Source organism: Macrotis lagotis, chromosome 3, assembly GCF_037893015.1.
Source record: "Macrotis lagotis isolate mMagLag1 chromosome 3, bilby.v1.9.chrom.fasta, whole genome shotgun sequence".
NCBI classification, from domain to species: Eukaryota; Metazoa; Chordata; class Mammalia; order Peramelemorphia; family Peramelidae; genus Macrotis; species Macrotis lagotis.
In genome coordinates, this window is record NC_133660.1 from 268,687,665 (window position 1) to 268,711,947 (window position 24,283).

Below are 24,283 nucleotides of genomic sequence, written 5' to 3' on the forward strand. Positions count from 1 at the left end.
GCTATCAAGTGATTATAGATCAATCCAATGCTGTGCTATTTTCCCTTCTAATTTGTTATATTCACTTATCTTATTGGTTAGATAATATCTTTTTGGGGGGGGGAACCTCTTGCAGTCTGGCTGGCAGAGATCAGGAGAGTTTCATTTATTACTTGTAGTCTGAGATAACTTGAATTATTAAAAGCATCAGCTTTTGGAGTCGTCATTTTCCTCGTTCCAAGAACTTTTTGGTTTTTCTTTTGCACGGAGCCGTCTAATTGGCTTCTCTCCATCCCTGGAATGGAAGCTGCAGCCAGCCACAGGCTCCTGCAAACTGCTGGCTAAGCGTCATCCTGGGGGGAGAGGATAAAATGTCAACTTTCCTGCTACTACCTGAAAATAAATCAGTTTCAGCCCCTTCTGGCAGCAGCAGCTTTATAGAGTTGAGGAGGGGTGGGCATTTAACCAGTCCTTAACTGCAGAGCTGTGTAAAGAAATAAAAGACAAAAGAATATATTCCATCTGAATTATAGCAGCTTTCTGCCTTTAAGAGGGGAAGTCAATAGACTATGTTCAATGATAGCAGAAATTCTAATTTTATGAATTTTAATTCTAACTATATAATGTGGAATGTCACCTGCTTTGTTCTTGGTTCCACATCCTCATCTGTAATTCTGGCACAGGTGAAAAATATAATGACTCAGATTTATCACATCTCTCTGAATATGGATTTCTTCTCCTTTCAAATATATTCCATTAAAATAATAAGACCCTCATTTAATGGATGAAGACACTGAGGTTTTTTAAGAGGTGAAATGACTTATTCAAAGTTTCATAGGTCTCGAGAAGATATAACCCAAGATTCCAATTTGATTCTTCTATTTTATCATGCTGGCTAGAAGAGTGGGTAGGTTCTTCAAGTTCACATAAATGTATCTGGTTTTGAAATGTTAAGGGAATCTGCCTCTGATTTCTTCCATCCTTGGCATCTTTTCTGGCCAGGTCAGTGAGGTTTGGCCTTCTGTGCTCGGGAAGTCTACTCTGGGGCGTTGAGCAGTAAAATGGCATAATAATCAGGGTTTCTTCTGAGATCATCCATCATCTAGCTTTTGAATCTCAGCAAAATTCCACCAATAAGTGAGATGAACTAAAAATATAGAAAACAATGAGTAGACTTCGAAGACTTTATCTTCCATGGTTTCTGCTCTCTTGTTGCTCCCCAGAGAGTACCTTTGAAAACAGCTTTAAGACTCTATAATTCTGGCTTTCCAAGTCAGCACATACTAAGCAGCTTGCTGTGTTCTGGCGAGCTGGGGCCACTGAGGTTTAATGGTTAAGGAAACATGGGTTGCATTACTGATTGTCCGGCTCCCAGACTCCCAGTGACCATTAGTCGTAAATATCGTCTCACTGTTTTGGAGAAGGGACATCCACCTCATTCTCTTCAATAATATTATGCTAATGCTTAACCCTTGCTTGGCCCAGTTTCACTTCAAAGTTCTCGATCTGCGTTCATTCAGGTTGAGTGTGGCAGAACCTGGAGAAGAGATGGGAGGGTTAACTCCTTTGGTTTTGCCCTTTGACCATTCCAGGATGGGAAGCATGATGAAATACTTTCTCAAAGTCTTTGGTGGAAACACATCATGCATAATTGGAGCAAAATAGAATAAATCAAAGCTTTTTTTGAGTCTGGTAATTCATAATTGAAACCACATTGAGGTTGGAATTGATATTTTAAAATTACCAGGAAAATTCTCTTCTCCACCAAGGTAAAAATAGGTAGAGCTCTGCAATTCCAGGAGCCATTCAACTTTGGGGCAGTAGGAAGTAGCTTGCTTCTGTTTCTCCATCCATCTCTCTCTCTCTCTCTCTCTCTCTCTCTCTCTCTCTCTCTCTCTTGACTTTTAATTTTTCTTGAATATCCCTATTTACACTGAATGTGTTCTTCTTTAGGTATCCAGTGTGTTGGTTCTCCCTATTCTAAGACAAACTTACATATTGGGACATAAAAATCCCCTGTGTTGGTATGAGTTATAGGGGTTAAGACTCTGAATCACCCTGTATTTCAACTTTGTTTCCTCAAAGCTTGTCTGGTGGTATTTGGTTTGGTTTATTTTTGGAATAAAAGGGACTTTTAAAAGTTTGTCAGATCTGTGTGCTTAACCCTCAAATTAAACCATTCTTTAAAAGATTCTAGACAAATGGCAAGTCACAGCTGTGAGTATCTTCAGTAAAGGCTATTCTTTTTTACTATATTGGACAGCTTTCCCTTTTCATTCTATAGGCCCCTCTAGCTAGAATGTTTGATTAAAGCCTATCCCAGAATTGACTTTACCATCTCCAACCTCTAACCTTTGCTAGAAAATAGATAGAATCATGATGAGAGTCAGGACAACTTCGCTTGCCAGTGGTTTAGAAGTGCCACAAACCAACCTGCTGCACCTTACAGAAGACTATGGTTTTAGAAGGGTTCTGGTCAGGCTCAGTGTCCAGTAGGTTTCCCCTGGGCCTCCCGGCTTCAGCTCCCAGAGTGACTCTACAGTCCGGGTTGGACACCAGGGCCTGGCAGAGCTAGCAAGCAAGCTGACAGCTGTTCACAGGCAGGCTTTGGGTTCTTACAACTGCCTAGCAATAGCAATCTATATCTTGGTTTCTGAAATGAAAACTTGCTATAAGAGTGGAGAGCAAGTATGCATATAGGGAGATGGGGAGCACGTAACCAGGTAGCTCACTGGCTTCTTCTCCAGTTGACTGTCAAAGTTTTGTCAGAGTGATTGCTAAGTTGTCTTCTGGTGTCTTTTCTCCATCTCCACACTTTCTCTCTCCCTGCTTCCCAAGGCAGAATCGCGACAAATGGCCTGCCTTCTCTCCTCTTATTTTGGTTTCTTCCATTGCTGGGAGCTGAACTTCCTGATTTCATGGCTGCTTGCTGTAATGGGAATTTAATCAGGTTGAGTTAATTACCAGCATTGTTTGCCTTTTCTCTGGCCAGTCAGTCTTGGGTAAATTATAGAGCTTTCAATGTGACCAATTTCCTGCAGAAGGGAGGTCAGGGGGTCTCTGACTAGAGACCCTCTCTTTAGTCAGTCAGCAGGAGGTGAGTTCTTAATGGCCCTTTTTCCAATGTCCCTGTCCAGAGATTCTTTTTGTGGCTTCTGAGGGTAGGGAGGGAAACTCTGGTTGGTTGAATGGGCCTGCCCCTGTATGAGGAAATGCAGACTTTTGCTCAGGCATCTCTGCTTGCATATACCAATGTTAAGGGCTGCCTTTCTCTTGTTACCTTGGGCTTCAAGGACAGATTGACTTCTTGAAGCCAATGATGGATCAACAGCTCTTCTAACTAAGCATTGAGAATGGAATGAAAAGATAGCCACGTGAATATTTCTGATCTTACAGTAAAATGATACCAGTGAGGAAGAATTAACATGAGGAACCATGATTTCATTAGTAGTGGGTGTTTACTCCATAAATTCTCCAGGCTGCTGAATGGTGGCTATCAATAGTTTAGAAGGCAAGAGGAGTGCATATTGGGCAATTACATGGTGTAGTGGACAGAGTACTAGGGTGGCCATCTGAAGGACCTGAATTCAAATCCAGCCTCTGATTAGTAGCTATAAGGCTCTGGGCAAGCCACTTCACCCTTTTTGCCCAGGTTTCTTCATCTGTAAGATGAGCTGGAGAAGGAAATGGCAAACTACTCTAGTATCTTTGCCAAGAATACCCCAGTAGTCATACATGACTCCTCCATTAAACAGCAACAAGGAGTTGGAGGAGGATAGTAGTATGCCTACTTGTAGAAAACTGGGCATGTCTAAATGAGCATAATTGCTAATTTATATGATTAGCATAATACATCCTGCAAATATTTATCAGGTACATATTTTGGGTGAGGCTCTGTCAGGTGTGGGAAAGAGAAAGATTCACTGTGGAATTGCATTCAAGGCTTTTCTGATTGAACAGGAGAAAGACTTTTGCATATTGGTAATAGGAAAGGTTGTGGCTAGTACAGAGGGAAGAGCCAGGCAAAGAGAATGAGAACTAAAAGTACAATAAGTTTGAGGAGGGACAGATCATTTTAAAGTGTGAAGTGATCAGGGAAGTCTTCATGACAAAAAGAGAGAAGACAAGATGAAGAAATTCATTCCAGGCATGAGAGACAGGTTGAAAAAAAAAAAAGACACAGGGATGAGAGAGGGTGGGTTAATGAATGGGAGGGAAAGGAAATATTGCTAGGAGCAGGCTTAAGGAAAAAGGAGGGGAGAGACCGTTAAGAGGCTCTAGCCCAATTGATCCTGGATCTCTGTTTAGAGTAGGTGCCTTCTCCATAGTCCTTGCCTTCTTTCCAACTTTCCCAATGAATTCATTTCCTAATTCTTCTCTTGAACAAGGAAGGAAAGTATGGGGCTATGGAATTCATGTCTCGCTTGTGTTAGTTCTCAGAACCTTCCCCTGGTCCCTCCTGACTCTTCTCTAATGTCTGGAATGTTTCCCTTGCACAGTAGATGGATAGAATCCCAGCATGGAAAAAGGCTTCAGCCAGCATCTGATCCAACCTAATCTATACATGAACAAAGTTGATAACAAGCCTGCTGGAGGCAGAGCCTTACTAGAGGCCACATGATTCAGTGGGAAGGACTTGGAGGACTTGGAGTCAAATCCTCCTTGTCTTGCTTAATACAACTCTTTGATCTGGGATGACTCTTTGAACCTCATTTCCATCTAGTGCTTAGCATTGTGCTGACACATAGGGGGTACTTGATAAATATTAATTGGTTGTTTGACATTAGTTTCCTTTTCTCTAAAAGGAGAAGGCTAGATTATCTCTTGAATATCTCTCAATTGTAGCTCCTAGTTTGTCTGTGATTTCTTCTTTCATAAAGTACATTGTGGAAGAGAGAGAGGAGCTTCATGGCCAGATCAAACAGTGACCTCCAATGTGGGGGACAGAGCATTAAGGGAAACCAACTATTCTGATTGCTTCTAGTCTTGACAATAAACCCAGGATTGAGACTGGAGAAGGAACTGGCCTTTAGGTCTAGAGCCAAATATGTTGAGGTTGCCTGGGTTTAGGACCTCATTTTATTGAGGAAACTAAGACCGAGCTCAGCAGGGAATGTAGTAGTAGAGCCAGATCCAGACCCAATTTTTCTACTTGAATGGGAGAGACCTGCATGTGTTTTCAGGCGGCAGAGATGGAACTAGTAGCTAGAGATAAAGAATAGAGATGGAGAATGATTTATGTTGTCAACTTTTGAAGGAGATGAGAAAAGATAGAATCAAAAGTATAAGCAGAGAGAAGAAAGGTCACCTTTGAGACCAAAGTAAAAGAAGAGAGAATTGAGGAAGAAGCCATGGGTTCTGAAGATCTAGAAAAGGAATGAATAGGCAATGCAAAGCAAGTAGAGTCAGCAAAGGCTGAAGTAGGGCCATCTACTGAGAGGAAGGGGAAAAGTTGTAGTAGAGGCTGTAGGAAAGAAGAGCTAATTGGGAACATCTACTATTGCATGTTCGAGAATCATCTGGGAAGGAGTAAAAGGATTGCCTTGCAGCAGTGAGGGCTCATGTGAATTTGGAATACACAGTTGTGGTGTAGTCAAGTAGCACAGTGGCATTAGGATAAGGGGGCAAGGTATTCAAGAGAGGAGGACACTGCATCTTTGAATTGATCGATTGTATAGGACAAAGCACCAAATTTGGGAAGACTGAGGCATTAGGGAGGGCTAGTCCTTGCTCTGAGTGTTGACGCTCTGGGAGGGGTAAGGTAGGGCAGGATACAGGAGACAGTTCAGGTTTACAAATAAAAGACACTAATAAAATTTTATTTTGAAAGCAGAAAATTAGATCTAAAACTGAACTCATCCCTTTTTCTCTAAAACTTTCCTTCTTCCAACTGCCTGTTTCTATTAAAATCATTATTCTTCCAGCCTCTTAGCTTCATCATTTTGGTATTATCTTTGACTTCTCTTGCTCCCTTATTCATCCAGACAATTGCCCATTTTGCCACTCTTGCATTTGGTCCCTTGTCTCCCCCCCCCCCTTTAGCCAGTTTTCCAGCTTAGTTCTAGCTTTTCCTCTGGTCTAGGTTGGTGTCACAGCCTCTTCATTGATCTTCCTGCCTCAGGACCCTCCTCACTCCAGGCCATACTCCTCACAGCTGCCATGGGACTGCCCCACTCGACCCTCTCCAGTGGTTTAAGGCAATGGGGTTAAGTGACTTGCCCAAGGTCACACACAGCTAGGCAATTAAGTGTCTGAGGCTGGATTTGAACTCAGTTCCTCCTGACTCCAGGGTCAGTGCTCTATCCACTGTGCCATCTAGCCGCCCCTTGCCATATATATTTAAAAAAACATATATATGTTTTTGTTGTTTCCTCCATTAGAAGATAAACTAGAACATGAATAGAGATCATAGAATGTGAGACAGAGATGAGAGAGGTTGGGAGGGGAAGAAAGACACAGAGAGACGGAGTCAGAGACAGATAGAGAGACACTTAGAGAAAGAGAGAAACAGGGACACACAGAGAGACAGAGAAAAAAAAGGGATTATTGATAGAGAGATAGATACAGAGGTAGACTATGAGTAGGAATGAGAGGCAGACAACATAGAATGAAGGAAGATAATTTTATTCTCCCTATTTGTATTTCTAGTACCTAACACAGTTTACAAGACATTAAACATGGCTTAATAAATATTTGTTGATTTATTGATTAGTTGGGAATAGAGGAATTTCAGAATTCTCTAACGTGGAAGTGAAATGTAGGTGATGGTGAGGTCAAGGGTGTGATGGTGGTCTCTGTGTAGACCTGTATTAGAGTCATGAGACTGAGGAACTGGAAGCTTAGGTTATTCAGTGAACCGTGAACATGTATCTTCTGTATAAGGAATATAAGGAGTAGGGTTAGGATGGGATTGCAGTCTAAATGAGAAAGAAAGGAGAATGACCAGTACCCAGGAGTCATTCAGAAAATAGTTGCATTTTCTGTATGGCCTTAAGATAGCAGTTCTCGACTTTTGGGGCTCAGGACTCCTTTTACCATCTTAAAAATTATTGAGAACTCCCTAAAAAGTAGGGTATTTTTTGTCAATGTTTACCATACTAGAAATTAAAGCATCTTAATATTTTCATTAAAAATAGCTTTGACCTCATAGCCCTAAAAGAAAGGGTCTTGGGGACACCTAGGGATCCTTGGACCACACTGTGAGAATTGCTGCCAAGAGCTTTCTCTGTGTGATCTCATTTGAACCTTACAACAATCCTGGAAGAGACATGCTCTTAGCCCTATTTTACAAGTAAGGAGACTGAAACACAGAGAAGATTAGTGGTTTGCCCAGTCACACAGCTACCAAGTGTCTGAGATAAGATTTAACCTTGAGTCTTCCTGACTCAAGTCCAGCACTTTAACTATTTTACCATTTAGGAACAAAACCATTTTTTTTTCTAGGCCTTGGGTGTATCTTACTTTATCGGGAATCTCTTTTTTTAACTATAAATTGAAATTACCCAAAGAAGTACTTGCCAGATTGACTTTAACTTCACCAAGATCTAAAGACTAGGAAGTAAGAGCCAACAGAAAGGGTAGGGGGAAAATGAACACAGTATAGGTAGATAGAAAGAAAAGAGAGCATAGACTTGCTGACCACTTATTGGGGGTGTAGTATAAAAGTTTTCCTATATAGGGATAGGTAGATTAACTGGCTCCTGAGATCCTTCCAACTGAGTTTTGTGATCTGTTGCCTCCAACTTCTGCTAATAGATCTCTTGTAATGGCAACTCCAGTCCTACCCTTCTTGTCATCTTTTCTTTCTTCTTCCTCACCAGAAGGGGATTTCTCTTCATCCAGGTTGGAATCTCAGTGTCAAATGCTAGGAGGTCAGATCAAGAAGAAGGGGCCCGGGTCTAGAATCAGAGAACCTTGTTTTGAATCAAAGTTCTGCTCACTTCTTGTGAGATGTAGGCAAGCAACTTCTTTCCCCTTTCTTACATATGAAATGAAGAGGTTGAATTTCAGTATTTGAGTGCTAAGGTCCCTTTTCACTCAAGATTCTGTGATTTAGTTTTATATCTGTTACTTAGATTAATTCAGTGAGTCAGTCAAGACACATTTATTAAATGACTACTTACTATGAAGCCACTGCTGTATTAAGATAGAGTAAGGATGACCAAAGGGACCTCTGTTGGAAGGGATGGGGTGGAATGAGATCCCTTGGGTAACAGAAGAGTTAACCTTGGGAAGGAGGAGGCTCACTTCTTTGTGGGAGATGGGAGAGATGGAGGAGATTATGGGAGGCATCCAAAGGACAAGGAGGAAGAGGGGTGAAGAGATGACTTGGAGCTCAGTGGGGCTTTTGGTTTGTCTGCTTCTCATTCTTGTTTTGATTTGAGTTTATGTGGTTCCTGGGGAAACAGAGGCAGAATTTCCATCTTTTTTCTCAACCAATCAAGTATCTAGTGCCACTGAAAAGTCATGTCCATGTCCCCCCCAGTGTACCATTCAGACTGCCCTCCCTTGTTCTCTGCCCTCCCTCATTCTCTGCCCTCATATTGGTCAATTTGGGTGTGTTTAAGAGCTGGACATCTCTTCTGAGAGGCTGACATCTCTTGCCCAGAAGATCATTTCCCTAAGCTCGATCGGCACACAGGTCAAGAGCCAGGCTGTTCATTGTGTCTGGAACCTTTCCCTGAACTTGATCTTCATGGCTTTCAGGAAACTTGCCTGCCTTTTTGAGGAATCCATAGCATTCATCCCCCATCCCTCCATCCAAAGAAAACACTGGGCTTTGTTTGAGGTTTGGGATATTCTCCTTGTGCATTGATGGCAGGATTTGTCTTTTTTGTTAGTGTGCCTATTTTGTGTCAGAATTGAATATTTGATGCATTTTCTTCCTTTTTTCCATTTTTAGAGATGGGCTTTGCCTGGTGGCTAGATATTACACTGAAGGATAAAGAACCGTTAGCAGCCCTTTCTTGGAGAAAAACCTGAGAGGAATAAATTATAAATGAAACCTCAGTTTCTTCATTTCAAAAGGCATCTGCTCTGTTTAAGGCCTAGTGCTAGGGTTACATTATTTAAAATGGTAAAATCCCTGCTATCAAGCTTCCATTCTCCTGGGAATATAAACACACACACACCCAGGTAATGCAAAGTATCTCGAGGAAAAAGAGCATTCATGATGGGGCTGACTGGGGGTGGGAGAGAAGCAGGGAAATTGTCCCAGAAGAAGAGGTGGTACCTGAGCTGAATTCTGAGAAAATTGGTGGCAAGGCAGAGGTGAGAAAAGAGTCCTTTCCCAGCCTGTGGGTTGAACTGTGCCCAGAGGGGAGTTGAGGTCTGCCCGGTGAAGTTCAACAGCTAGTGTTCCAATTTGGCTACACCAGCAAGGATGTAAAGAGGAATAGCTTGAAATAAAGCTGGAAAGGTAAGATAGAACCAGATTTTAGAGGTCTCTAAATGACCATCTCAAGAGTTCATAGTTTATCCTAGAAGCTATGAGCAACCACTGAATATTTTCAGGCAGAAGAAGGACTCATTCAGACCTGGGCTTTAAAAGACTCTCGAGTCCCTTCTTTAATACCCTCCCTTCATACAGCCTTTTCTCTAAGTCTCTGTCACCTTTCTGTTCCTTCCTCCTTCAGTAGTTTCCAACATGGGAGTTTCTGTGACCCCTGGTGGTTAATTGTGATGAATCAACTTCCATATAAATTTATGGAATATGATGAATGAAAAGACTTTGGAGATGGAAACACCATGCTAAGACATGCTAATAAAAAATAGTTGGAATCATCCACTTTCTTAAGGGTGTGTGCGGTTGAATAGGAGAGAATGAGAGGCTTGGGGAGGAAGTCAGCATTTTGAGGGTGACCTTTCCAAATGTCTGCTTCTGTTGTGAAATTCAGACTTGATGCAGTGTGGGGTTTTTTGGCCCTGCTCTTCTCATTACATTGCAGCTCCAGTCATCCCATTTTGACTCTGAATTCTCATTTCATGTGTAATTCATGGGGTTTATGCATTTCTTGTCCTAAACTGTTCCATCTGGGAAGCAGCTGCTGTCATGGACTATGGTGGTGGCTGCCTGCAAGTGCTCTGGGTGTAGTTGGAGGACACCTTGGGGCTCTGATTCCTTAACATATACTAGGAAACCGTCAGATAGTTATAAAGATTCTTGCTTAGATCTCTTTGGGGATGGAAATATCGGGGCAGAGTTGCCCGTACACCACATCAAGGAGATCTTAGTATGAGCAATTGTTTGTATGCCTTGGCCCCATAGACATCTTGGCATTCATCTTTCATCACCAGCCTCCCAGGCTGGGCCAGTTTTCTCTATCCGAATAGTAATAATAGAACTTTCAAATTTTGTACTAATTTATTACTTGCAAACTTTCCTCAAAATCCCCCTGTGATGTAGGTAATGTAATTTTGTAGATGAAGATTCTGAGACCTCAAGAGCTGAGTCCCATGCCATATGTACATGACAAGAGTCAAGGTCGAAGCCCACTGGAGCTCAGGCTCCCCCGATTAGTGCCCTTGTCCTTCTGGTGTGCTTCCAAGGAGAGGCACTCAGGAGGGCCTTTGAACCTGAGTTTTAGTGCTAAATCATACCAGATTTATGAAGATAATTTGGACACTTGAAGGGAAAAGGGCAGTCCCATTGTTTGACCTTTGTTCATTTGGTATCTTACAGAAATGGAGCAGTGTGAGCAACCCATTGTTCCTTCCACTGATTCCACCACAGTCCCAGGGTTTCACTGCCATTGTCCTCACCTATGATCGAGTAGAGAGCCTCTTCAGAGTCATCACAGAGGTATCCAAGGTGCCCAGTCTCTCCAAGCTGTTAGTTGTTTGGAACAACCAGAACAAAAACCCTCCAGAAGGTAAGAACAAGAGGAGAATTGGTGGTGAGGAGACTTGGACTTTGACTTGGGGGTGGTCCCCCATGTCCATGATGTGAGCTAGAGATATCTGTTTTAGAGATGAGGAGTCTTGGGTTCTGAGGCCCCATGACATGTGTACCTGCAGAGGCAGGCCTGGAGATGACCTCCTCCTCCTCCCTGGTCCTTCATTTCTTTTGGGGACTTTCATAGGGTTAAAAGGAAGGAAAGCCGGAGATCACCTAGGGTTAGACTACTGTTTGACAAATGAAGAAACGGAGACCTAGAGTGGCGAAGTTCACATAGGGTGATCATTGGCAATACCGGAGTTTAAATCTAGATGTATCTGACTAAACCAAACATTCCTTACCCAGCACTGTGTTAGCTGTGAACATATATATATGAGGCAGAATGGCATCTGCACACCAGCCTCTGCATCTGCTGCTCACAGATTGCCCATTTACATTCTAGGGTGGGCCACTTCAGTCAGAGCTTTGCATGGCCTTTGCTGTGGCCTAGGCCTGGGGAAGACCCTGGAATCCTAGGGATCAAAGCCTCACAACCTGAAGAAAACAGACCCCAGCTTCCCTCAGCAATCCCAGATGATTTGTTTACACAAAAACTCAACTTAAAAGGCATTAGTTTTCTCCTTCCTTATCTCTGCTCTGATACTGTGCTGGCTTCCCAAAGAAGATGCCCTTGCCTCTGACTGGGAAGGTCAGCAGTGCATGCCCCTCATAGCCTTTGGCTTAGCACCCCAAAGTGAGCACTGGCCAAAGCCTCCCATTGGCCACTCTTAAGCACTTTGTCACTTCTGCCTACCAGCCTGCTTCTGTTTATTTATTTTTAACGCACTGACCACTCCTATAATCTCCCTAGCAGTCAGAGATGAGGACTTTTTGATTAATTGGATTTGTTTTTAATTCAACCCCATAGAGTACTTTCCACCTGCATTGAGTTTCTCATTCAGTCTGTCTATTCCAGATCCTAATCCCAGGGACTTCAAAGCCCTTGCCATTTATAGCCTATTAAAGCCAGGAAGTTTCTGATGGATTAGAGCAAGGAATGAGTTTGAAGTTGGTGTAATGTGCCTCACTGTCACTGATAAGGCCTGCTTTATGGCCTGGCGGTTGTATCTGCACTTTATAGCTAGTCTCTTCTAATTGGGCTTAGGAAACCTGGGGTCTCAACTCCTGGCTGCTGCCTAGAGGACATTCCTAGTCTAGACTGGAGGCTGATTGCTATGAGGCTGACCCGAGTTTGTTTGATGAGATTCTTTAGTTCATCATAATACTTGTGCCTCTTGATGGACAGTGACATTATGGATAGGGGTATTTTATCCAGTGGGGCAATTGTGGGCCTTTCATATCACTTGTCCTGGGTTGTTTGGTTTTTGCCTCTCATTTAATATCCTTTTGACTTTTAATAGCTTAGGTTCTCTAAATTTTATTTGTGCTACATTCACAGAATCCCAAAATGTGAGGATTAGAAGGGACCTTCATGGTTCTTTAGTCCAACCCATAACAATATATCCAAGAAGGAATTAACCAGTTTTTCTTTGAAACCTCTAAGAAGGGCATATTCACTCTCCACCTCCTTTGCTTGTCACAACCTTCTTCTTTGCTTCAAAGCTAAATTTAGCTTTTTGCAACTGGCCTCAATTAAAAAAAAAGTCCAAGTCTATAGGATTAAAATTTAGGAACTCCTGCTCTAGAGTAGGAGAAGGATGCTGATTTATCATTTACATACAGTCTAGTTCCCCTTCACATGCCAGCCCTCCACACCCCCTTGGATGTTTTCTTCTCCAGGCCCCAACTCTTTCACTGATCTTCATGTGTCAGAGACTATATTACCATCCGGTGACCAATCTCTAGGTATGTCCAGCTAAGAGAGAATCATTGCCTACCTATTAGCCTCACCCAGGACTGTGTACAGCATACTGCAGATGGGAACTGAGCCCAGAGCAGAATACAGCAACACTGTCACTTCTTTTCCCAGCAGTTGTATCTGTTTTCCTGCCTTTCTAGATCCAATTAGTCTTTATGGCTAACACATCCTACTACAGAGTCAGATTGAACTTGAAGTTGACTAAACCCCTCAGCTTTTTTTTGCACATAAACTGCTCTCTAACTCTACTATGCTTATATTATACTTGTGAAAGTTATTTTTTGCCCTCGATTATAGGACTTGATGATTTTTCTCATTAAATTCTATTCTAGATTCATCCTAGTGTTCCAACTAGTCAAGATCACTTTGGATACTGACTCTGCCATCCAGCATGTTAGCTATCCTGCCTTACTTTGTGTCATTTGCAGATTTGCTAAGAAGGCTCAATCCTCCTATCCAAGTCATAGATAAATGCAGTAAACAGCAGAGGACCCAACACAGATCACTAAGATAGTCATTCTCCTTAAGAATTTCTGTGAAGTTGGCATTGGAAACATTAATAACTACTCTTTGAGTTCTATCACTCACTTCCCGAACCATTCTAAATTCATCTAATGGTGCTGTTTTCTAGCCCACATCTTCTACATTGCCCAGTCAATCTAATAATCCTTCATTAAGCAATTTCTGAGCATAAAGTATTGTGCAAGATGCAGGAAGTTCAAATATAGCAAAACAGTCCCTGCTCCCAAGGTGTTTCCATTCTATTTCCATTCTATTTCCTATTCCATTTCTATTCTATAACCTGTATCCCAACTATGTGGCCTCTAAAGGGGCAGCTAGTGGATAGAGAATTGGGTTTGGAATCAGGAAGACTCATATCTTCATGAACTCAGATCTGGCATCAGACGTTTACTAGTTGTGTGACCAAGTAAGTCATTTAACCTTTTTTGCTTCAGCTACTCAGCTATAAAATGAGTTGGAGGAGACATTCCAGGATTTTTGCCAAGAACAGCCCAAATGGGGTCACAAAGACTTAGACACAACTGAACAACAGGTAATAACAGCAAAAAGTAAGTTGAGAAGGACCAGTGCAGTAAATGTTGAGATAATCCAGGAAGGATTCATGGAGAAGAGAGAATGTGAGCGGAACCTTGAAAGGGGGAAGAAAAGTGTTGTGAGAGGAAGTACATTCTAGTTGTGAAGAATGGCTTATGTCAAGTGGGAGATTTAATGTCAATATTGGAGAATTAGCTGGAATTCATGAAACCATGTTAACTTTGGAATGAGAATCCAGAAGAAGAGGCAGTGAATGATGAGGGACTATAATTTAAGGGAGGAATTTGGGCTAGACTTTGAATAGATTTTGTATAGCAGTAATTAAGTAGATAGGACCAAATGAAATCCTGAAAGGAAAGAATATTGAGTGGGGAAACTAAACGGATTCAAGGCACATATAATGGTTAGAGAACAAGAGGACAATTAGGATCTAGTCGGTCTGAGAAGGAAGAGTTAGTTGAGTGGAAGGATAACCAGAAAAGAGCTGTAATGTCATAGAAGTTAAGGAAAAAGAGAGGGCAGAAGAGACCTGAGTAATCAGAAGGGTCATAAACCATTAAAAAGAGGACAGTTCAGTGATTATTGTTGACCTTCTGAAAAAAGACTTTCTTGTGAGATGATGATGATGTTCTTTCTTTCTAACTGAAGCTAACCACATCATGTACATGATGACATGACTTGTAAGATTATTTTTATTATAGTGAGAAGAGTGTTTTGCATCCTTCTCACTTGCCTTTTCCAGAACCATTCTGCCCCATGACCTGATTTATCAATCAAGAAAGCAGGACTGTGGTGATGATCTAGCTGTTGTGGCCTTGAACTCATTTCTCTTCCTCCCATATCAGTGAGGTACCTTGGCAAGCACCAGCATGTAATTTCTGGTGAAAGAATATGACAACCTGATATATATCCAAACCTATCTCTGGATGACCTTGCACTTTGACCTTTCCTCTCAGACCTTCCACCTTTGAGCTACTCAACAGTTTGATTTAATCGGCAACAACTTTAACACTAGGACAATTTCAAGCTTGTCCCTCATAGGTCTGTGCTGCCCTTCTCTATTAGTACACTCAGAGCTTGAGCTCACTGGACACCATTGAAACCTTGATGCTTCCAGAAGTATGGGCATCTCTTGGAGTGAACCCATTCCAGGGTGGTCCTGCCCTTCACAGGGAAAATAGACTTCTCCTATGGCTCACTTCTCCAGGATCAATCATACTACTTTGGATGCCTCGAGGTGTCCATCTTCACCACTCTGGATTAGGAGAGCTGAACCTGATTCCCTTTAGATCGATCAAGGGCAATGGAGGCCATCACTCATCCCTTCAGAATGATGCTCGCCTATCTCTCAGGACCAACTGAGAGATATTCAACTGCTATTCACATGGAACCCTTCTCCACTTTGGCCTCATAATATGACTGTCTGATCAAAACAGCATCATTATGATTTCTTCCATCATTCTTCAACAGCATAGGAATAGGAGCAGAAAAAGCAGATAATGGAGTGACCCAGGATTAAGGATTGCTCTGGAATAGATACAGAAGAACAAGGGGACAAGGAATTCTGTAGGCATATTAGCAGAAGGAGTAAAAGTGGAACCAAAATAAGCATGATGGACTGGGATGAAAGGAAAGGATAGAAGTACTAGTGGTCAGAGTTAGGACATAGAATGAATTTAGAGGGGGTTAAAGATAGAGGGAGAGATAGAAAGTCAGGTATAATAAGAGGAGACTTTCAGAGTTCAAGATTATGTAGTGGTGTTACTGTTCTAGGTGATGATGAGTACTAAAGTGTTTAGTTATTGAAGCAGATGAAGGTGATGAACTTAGAAGCCAGCTCTTTGATTATCAATTTGAATATTAAAATTTTAAAGAATGATGGCAGGGAGGGAGATCATTAATAAAGGAAGGACAGTGATCTGGAGGCTGTTGGATCATGGCTGTGAAGATCTGAACCAGGTCACATGGATGTATAAAGGGAACGCCAAAGCAGAAGAGAGTATAGAAGGATTAGACCAGAAGGAGTCTTTAAATGGCAATGGAGAGCAGAAAGTATGCTAACTTCTCTTCATTTCCTAGGTTTTTAGGAAACGTGTAAAAAGAAGGAATAAGTTGAGGAATGAGTGTTTTCTGGAGAGTCAGGTTTCTATGAGCATAATTAGATAGGAAGATCATGAAAAGAAGTTTAACAATAGAACAAGGATTCCAAGGGAAATGATGAATGGGAAGAGAGAGGAGAAAAGACATTGTTGACAGCAGGGAGATGAAGGGGTTAAGGCATGTTGAAAATAGTAGAGACATGAGATTTTGACTTCAGGAGATGATACCTATGAATTAGTGATTTGTAGAGAAGAATTTATTAGCCGTAAGACTGGGAAAGTACCAGTTGATTGGTGATTCTAATCTTTAAGAATCTATGAAGATTGAGAGGAAGACTGAAATACTTTTCACTTTCCAAGCACCATTTACCCTGTTGTCAGGAAACGTCATGATTTGGTTCAAGCAGTGATATCTGAGACCCTGTTTGGGACACCACTCTGCTTTTTTCTTAAGTCCTTGTCTTTCTTGTTCCAGAACACAGTATTGGAGGTCCTCTTTGAAATAGCCCTAGATCAGCAACTGGCCCGCCATCTTTTTTTGTTCTTTGTAATTTGGGTTGTCTATCTTGGATTTAGTCATCACTGGCAGTGTGTTGATATGTTATTAGTCCATTCTTGTCCTATATATCTCTCCAAATGTCTTTTGAATTACCCATAACTTCATGTGGATATTAAAAAGATGAGAGTTTATGTCCAAGATCAATTTGAGAACCCTCAAAACTCTGTATTTCTGGTTTAAATGCACCCACAACATTAACTCTCATTTTCATAGCATTTTGAAGAAAGAAAGGTGCTGGGGAGGAGGTTTGGGAGATGCCACGAACATAACTTTCCAAGGATTCACATGGAAATAACAAAATAACTGAACATCGTACAGCCATTTTATATTTATCCAAGGAGCAGGGATTTCAGCATATGTACCCTCTGACCATCAATATTGATCATAACACTGTCCCAGTATAACTTAGGATGTGTTCTTTAAAGATAAGTCAACAGAAGTCTTTGGGCAAGACTCTCCCAAAGGCAGGGCTCCCTAGTGGTGAGTCAGAAGGCTGTCAAAGGATGATTCTGGTTTTGCATCTTTAACTTTGGAAACCTTAAAAACTTGCATAATACAAAAAGCATTTAACTCTTATTACAATCTCATGGGATATGAAATGAAGTATACAAAGCTTTTCCCTCCCACAGTTACCAATGTACTCATTTTATAGAAGAAGAAACTGAGTTTCCAAAAAAGTGAAATGGCTTGACCATTGTTGAACAGAATGTGTTAGATATGTTCAACACATGAAGCAGGGAACTCTCATGTCCCTTTAATTGAAATCTACTTTTTTTGTGAATCTGGGAATCATTGAAATGATTTTTTTTTCAAATGAAAGAGCTATCTTGTGCTATTTGTTTGATTCTGAAGGTCAGTGAACCTCCTTCCCCCACAACCCACACATCCTAGAGACTGTCTTTTATATCAGACTTTTCTAGAACTAGGCCATTTATTCCATTTTTTATTGGCTTAAATTATGTTTCACTGTCTTTATCACTTAACCATAGGAGAAAAGGAGAAGAAAAGAGAAAGGGAGAAATGGAAAAAACAAGCCAAACCAACAAGCACTAAAGATATGCTAGAGCTTCAAGAAAAGTCAGAAACAAAATTCCTGCCCCTAGGAGCTTAAATTCTAGTGGCACAAGCTGGAAAAAAAATATAGACAGTAGGTGGAAGGCACCTGGGGCAGGGAAAGTCTTTTGGAGCAGATGGGATCTGAGCTGAGTCTTGAAGGAAGAATCTACAGTGCTAAAGTGAGGGGATGGCCCAGCTAGAGGACTTAGAGTATAATGTTCAAAGAAATGCCAGGAGAGTGTGTGAAGGAGAGGAAAGTAGAGGAAGGCTAGTGGGAACCAGAGGATGCCAAACAAAGGAGGCTCTATTTCACCCCAGAGAAAAGGGAGTCTCTCATGGAGCAGGGGTTTGACATGATCAGGTCTGCACTTTAGAAAAAAATCAGGTTGGCATTGAATAGAGAATGAATTGAAGTGGGGGGAGATTGGAGGCAGGAAGACTATTGCTTTTGGAGCCAGTAGTTCAAGTAAGAGGAGAAGTAGGTCTTTTCAAAGATGGTAGCTATGTGGGTGAGGAGGAGACTTAGAGAACACATTGGGAAGGTAGAGATGACAAGATTTGTCAATGTGTTAGATAGGTGGGGGGAATGAGAGTACTCATACTCAAAGAAGACACCTAGATTTGTAGACAGAGAGAGTGGGAGTGCCCTTCACAAGAATTGATCATCTGGGAAGAGGATATTAGGAGGAAAAATAATGTTCTATTTGGGACAGGTTGGGAGATCTAGTTTGACAAGCCCAAAAGGGAGTTCTTGATGTAGGTTGTGAGCACAGGAGGGAGACTAGGGATAGATATAGAGCTCTGAGAGTCCTCTGGAAGAGGTGATAATTAAACCCATGGGAGCTGATGAGATCAACACCTTAGATAGTTTAGAGGGAGAAGACAAGAGGTTCTCGTACAAGCCCTGGGGTGAACCTGCACTTGGTGGGCTGGATGAAGAGGAAGGGAAGTCAACATGGTGTAATGTATAGAACACTGGATTTGAAGTCAGACAGCTAAACTTCCAATCTTGCTCTGCCACTGGTTACCAATCCTGTGTAACACTTCTCTGGATCTCAGTTTTTTTATCTTTCAAAGAGTCCTAGGGACAATTCATTGTCTTATGCTAAATTAACACTTGAGGCTGGACCCTTTTACTACACATATTCCCCAAGCTCTCCTGGCTCTTCTTCTCTAGCAATTTGTTACCTGAGCTGATATGACAGTGGAGTATAACCCTACTGTAGACTTCAGTCATGGGTTCATAAAACAAATCTTTTCTACCCATAAATCCTGAGTCTTTGAGAGAAGTTTGACTATTTTTAAAATCTTTCAAATTTGGGGTAGTTGGTGAGGGAATGTTATAAAGAGGCTTTATCTGATGAAGACCAAATTTTGACACTTTAAAAAATGGACCCACTTTTTTTTTTAAATGGTGGTTTTAACTGAAGTGTTGGTTCTGGAGATAATAGTTGTTTTGAAAAAAACATGAATCATGTTTAATATTTAATATTAATAGTGGAGTGTTTGTTCAGTTAGTTAATGTAGCTGTCAGCTCTTACTAGTCCTCATGCCTCCCTCATGTGACTTTTAATGTAAAGCATTAGTAAATTTTTAAAGCTCCAAAGCTTTGAAATATTAGAGGCAAAAGTGATGTTTTTTAACTTTCTCTACATTTACTAAAATAAATATTGTGGTTAACATGTCTGTTGCTTAGAGTTTTGGTGTTGGCAGAAATGTTTTTCTCTGTGAGTTTCTTACTCTGTCTCTGTCTCTATCCCCTTCCTATACCCTCCCCACCTCATTCCTCTCTCCTCCTTTCTCTAATTCAAATGCTTAAGTCAAAATTGCTAGTTTAAAGTTTAAGTAAATATTTATAATTAGCAATAGAAATTTCTGAACTGCTTTCATCACATTGATTTTTAATTGTCAGAAGAATGATCACAGATTTCTCCTCTGTATCATCTTGCTTCTAAGCTTAATGGATACATAGATTGTTTGAGGTAAGGTACTGATATACCTTACATCAACAAGGTAATCTCTTGCTTTGTACATTTCAGCCAAGTTTACATTAGATCTTCTGTTTTAATAGAGTTTAATTTTGAGATGGAGATAGTCTTGCAACATCTATCCCTCCTCACCAGTGAATCCTTTGACAGGCAAGGTGAGTTTGGCTTTGGAAAGGCAGGATGAAAAGTGCAGAGGAGGTAGCAAGGGATCATAAGACCTAGATCTGGAAGGAAAGAACTGGAGAAATCGTGTAGTCTAACCACCACATTTTACTGATGAGAAGCTTGAGAGGAAATGGGTTGTCTAAAATCATATTGGGGGATGAGCCAAAGATGGGATCTGAATCCCAGTCTCTTGACTTCAGAGACAGTGTTTTTTTTTTCCTTCTCAATCTCAAATTGCCATTGGCTTGGGCAAAAAAATGAGACCATCTTCTGATACTGGCTCTAGTGTTCCATGGTTCTGTCTCAAGATTCCAATTGCTCAGGGTAACTTAGCATCTCCTAAAGTGGTTCAACATTTGACAAGGAAGTGAGTGTTGATTCTTGAGACTTGTGGTTGCGCTTGTGGTGATGGTGGGCCAGATGGGCTTAGGGTCACCATCAGTCATCTCATACACTTTTTAGCACCTTTGCCAAGTTGGAAAAACATTTCCTTTGCTCACACATCTTTTTTGGCATCCCACATGGAGACACGAACTAGTCAATACACTTTAGTCTTTTTTAGTTTGACACAAAAAGTCCTTTTTTCTCTTCATGTTGGACTAAAAGCTGAGCCTGTGAGGGAGACTAAGGTTACTGATTCATCCTGCCCGACTGTTTGTTTTTCATAGTTAGCCAAGTGTTTAAGAAATGTTTTCCTGGATACTGTATAAATGGAAGGTGACATTTCTGTTTTGTTCCCTCCACCAGTACAACACACACACACACACACACACACACACACACACACACACACGAGATAAGGCATAAAATACAAAGAACCAGACTTGTTCTATTCCAGATACAAAGAGGAAAGGGAAAAAAAGACCTAGTTTAACCTAGATCCACCAACAGGTTTGGAGACCCTTCTCTCTGGAGCAATTCCTAAGCTTCTCTGGCCATACTCTTTCATTTGTCAGTATGGCAATGAACTCCTTGGGGGCATGGCCAGAGTCTGTCAGTGAAGATCATTAAATGCTTAGATGAGGGGAAACATCTCTCTGTTGGTTTTTTGCTTGTATGAAAAGCCATGATTGATTAGACTAATTCTTGAAAAGCTGAGACCTAACCTAGGTTTAGTGAAGAGTAGAAAATCAAACTTTTGACTTTTTAGAAAAGCAAAGATTTGCCTTTGGAAAGCATCTTTTAGGAGGAGCACTTCCAACTTTATATTGTTAGCCAAATTCCCATTCCAGTTCGGTGTGTCTTTTCTTCTCAGGGCCTTTTTGCTCTATTTGACTTCTCCTCTATCCTCTTCTCCTTCTCATTCAGCAGAATTCTTTTGGGTGAAGGAGAAAATGGTGACAATGCTTTTCCTTTCAGACCTGCTAATACTTTCACTAGTTCCCCATCATGATGGCCTCTCTCTCCCCACTGGAAGGGAGAAAAGGCAAGGATAGGAGCTATACAGCTTTACTCCTCACCCCCAGCAGGAGCCTCTCCTCCAGAGCTCTTCTCTGGTTGTGTGCAGTCACTCTTGGAACAGGATAACATACTGCTAACACTTTCAGTAAATGCCAGAATTCAATCCTCCTTCTTGAACCCAAGCTCCATATCATCCCCTTAAGCCCCTCTTACTAATAGTGACCTCCTCAAAATCCCAAAGTCTTTTGGCATCTGAAAACATTACAGATAGCGTAGATAGCTTTAGTTCTATTTCTACAATGGACATCTTAAGATCTACATCTGAAAAACAAATAGGTCAAAAACAAATAAGTCAAATTATCTATACTTTTAATGTCTTGTATATGTTCAGCTTATCAAAACACAAACTACAGCTGGCTTGGAGGAATAAATGTATTTTGCTAGTGACCAACATGTATTATATTCCTTCCCTACTCTTCTTGTGTGTTTGGATATGAGTGTGTCTCTGTGTGTCTGTGTGTAACAGAAACAGACAGACAGATGGACAGAGAGAGAGAGAGAGAGAGAGAGAGAGAGAGAGAGAGAGAGAGAGAGAGAGAGGAGAGTGAAGTTTGCCAAAGAATTGGTCGTAAGTGGCAGAGCAAGATTGGAAGTTTAGCTGTTTGAATCCAAATCCAGCATTCTCTCCCTTTCTACTTGTTGCCTTCCCTTCCTCAATACTCACTAACTGCAGGTTCATCCCAGGGCTTGTATAGGACCCTCTACTTTTCTCTCTCTAAACTATCTAACTTGGTGATCTTATCAGTTCCATGGGTTCAATTATTACCTCTTCCTAGAGAACTCCCAGAGTTCTTTATGTCTATTCTAGTCTCTCTCCTGTGCTCCCAGCCCATATCAAGAACTGCCTTTTGGGCATGTCAAACTGGATCTCCCAAAGACATTTCATACTCAACTTGTGCAAAACACAACTCAATATTTTTCCTCCTAAGCCTGCCCCTCTTTCCAAATGTGTTATTTCTGTGAAGGGCATTCCCCCTTCTACCTGTTAACCCTGTTTCCCAATCTAGGTGCATTCTTGGAGTACTCTCACTCCCTACACATATCTAACTCATTGACAAATTTTGCTAATATTTGCATTATTGTTTCATTAAAATAAATCCATAGTCTTGTTGCTAATGAATTGATGGTTCAGTTTAAGTCAAAGTTGTCAGAGGAAGCAGAGACAGGAGAGATTTTCTGAAGTGATGTGATTGAACGAAGATTTATACCAGGTTGGACAAACAGACTTATCTATATGTTTAATTAGCTGATGTTTAAAAATGATAGCATCATGGGACCTGGAGCTAGAATAGGACCCAGGACCTCAGATGATCCACTGCAGAGATCTTTGGCAGTCATGTTTTTAATTATGTTTTTAAATAATTGAAATATATGCTAAACTTTGGTAGAAGTTAGTGAAAATCAATTTTAATGAGTCAAGTTCAAGTGTTCCCATTTCCCATGTCTTTTCCTCCACTGTAAAAGCTCTTTCATATATCTTTCATATAAGATAATTTACCTCATTCTACCTGAAAGTATCCCTTTTTCTCCCCTCTTAATTTTTTTAGATATCATCTCATCATATTCAATTCACAAGCCTCTGACTGCCCTAATAATGAGAAAGTTCTTAGGATTTACAAGTATTATCTTCTCCTGTCTTATTTTTCCCTTTTTTGAAATGTTCGCTCTTTGGTAGCTATATAACTTCATTTTGTATAAGCTCAGGAATGTACTTAGTGTTTTTTCCATAGTACGTATGGAAATAAAGGAATTTTTTAAGTGTATAAAGATACCTCTAATCCTCCCAATTCTACATCATTTTAATATTAATCAAGTTATTTCGTCACTTCAATACCTTCATGTTTGTAGTATAAGTATAAGTAAGAACTTTACTTGTGAAGGAAACAAAATTTAGGCAAATAAGGCATCTTGCCCTGAATCCCACAAATCATTAAGTGTGAAAGACAGAACTTAGCCTTGGTTGTCTGCCCCCAGGCTAGTGCTTTCTCCTAGACCTCAGTGTTAATAGGATAAGCTCATTTTTCAGAGCCTGTCCCTCACCACCAATCCCTCTCCCCATTTGGAAAAATCAGAAATTAGGAAAATAAATATAGCAATTACAAACAAATATGTAATATATTGATGAGTACCTACTTTCTCCTGTTTGGTGTTTTTCTTCTCAGAGTCTCTTTGGCCCAAGATACGAGTTCCTTTGAAAGTTGTGAGGACAGCTGAAAACAAACTGAGTAATCGGTTTTTTCCATATGATGAAATTGAAACAGAAGCAGTGCTTGCTATTGATGATGATATTATTATGCTAACTGCTGATGAGTTACAGTTTGGTTATGAGGTAAGTAGGAGATGTTCATTGATCCATCCATATCTATATACATGTAGTTATATGTTTTTGTCATGATTTTTGCTGTTCAGTACTGTGTTAGATTTGGGAAAGATCGGTTCTGTCTTCTGCACTTAGGGTTTCTCAATCCTTTGGTAAGATTCAGATAGATATCTGTTTATAAGAATATGTGAAGGTTTTTTCCTTGAAGATTTTGAGTGGAAAAAACCTATTCCTGAAATAGTGTCTCCTTCTTAGGACACTCAAGGAAAAAGTTCTATCAGATAGTCCCAAAAGAACCTCCTTCCTCCCCCCAATTCATTCAGTCAAGTATCCTAACAGTCAAGTCATCATTATGGGGAGCACCAGGCCTTGGGACCAAAAAGAAAGCAGACAGATGCCATTGATGGCTTTCTCTCAGCTTTCCAAGTGGAAACATGGGCAGCCCTGCCTTCAGGGACAGATCTCTTCTGTGTCACCATTCAGTTGGAGCTGATGGATTAGGCTAGGTTCAGGGGTTAAGTATCGAGAGCAGCAAAGGTCTCCCTGGGGGAAAGTGCCGGCCTCTGGCTGGGTAAAAAGCAATAGGGATTGATGAGCCCTGTCAGGGAAGGAAGTATATGAAATACATGATGGAGCCAGGCTTAGGCCAAAGACTGCTGTGGTAATGATGGTCTCAAATCTAAGGAAAACAGAGTCCAAATCAATTAGCCACAGCTAGACGCAGGGGACAGTGGCAAAGTATTTTCCCCCAGTTCATCTCCTTCGGATAGAGGCAGTTGCCTTCAGTTAGGTTAAGAATTGGCTTGGATTTGACATTAAGAAATAAGGAACTTTGATGAAGCTAA

The 24,283-nt window shown here is 41.0% G+C and overlaps 1 protein-coding gene across 1 annotated transcript in view; it reads left to right on the plus strand.

Moving 5' to 3' along the window:
• The window catches only part of EXT2 (exostosin glycosyltransferase 2), a 159,439-nt gene that overhangs the window by 83,274 nt on the left and 51,882 nt on the right, over window positions 1-24,283 (plus strand). The window contains exons 9-10 of the mRNA XM_074230510.1: window positions 10,661-10,850; window positions 23,281-23,447. Of these exons, the coding sequence (XP_074086611.1) occupies window positions 10,661-10,850; window positions 23,281-23,447 (357 nt within the window). The remainder of the gene's footprint in view (window positions 1-10,660; window positions 10,851-23,280; window positions 23,448-24,283) is intronic.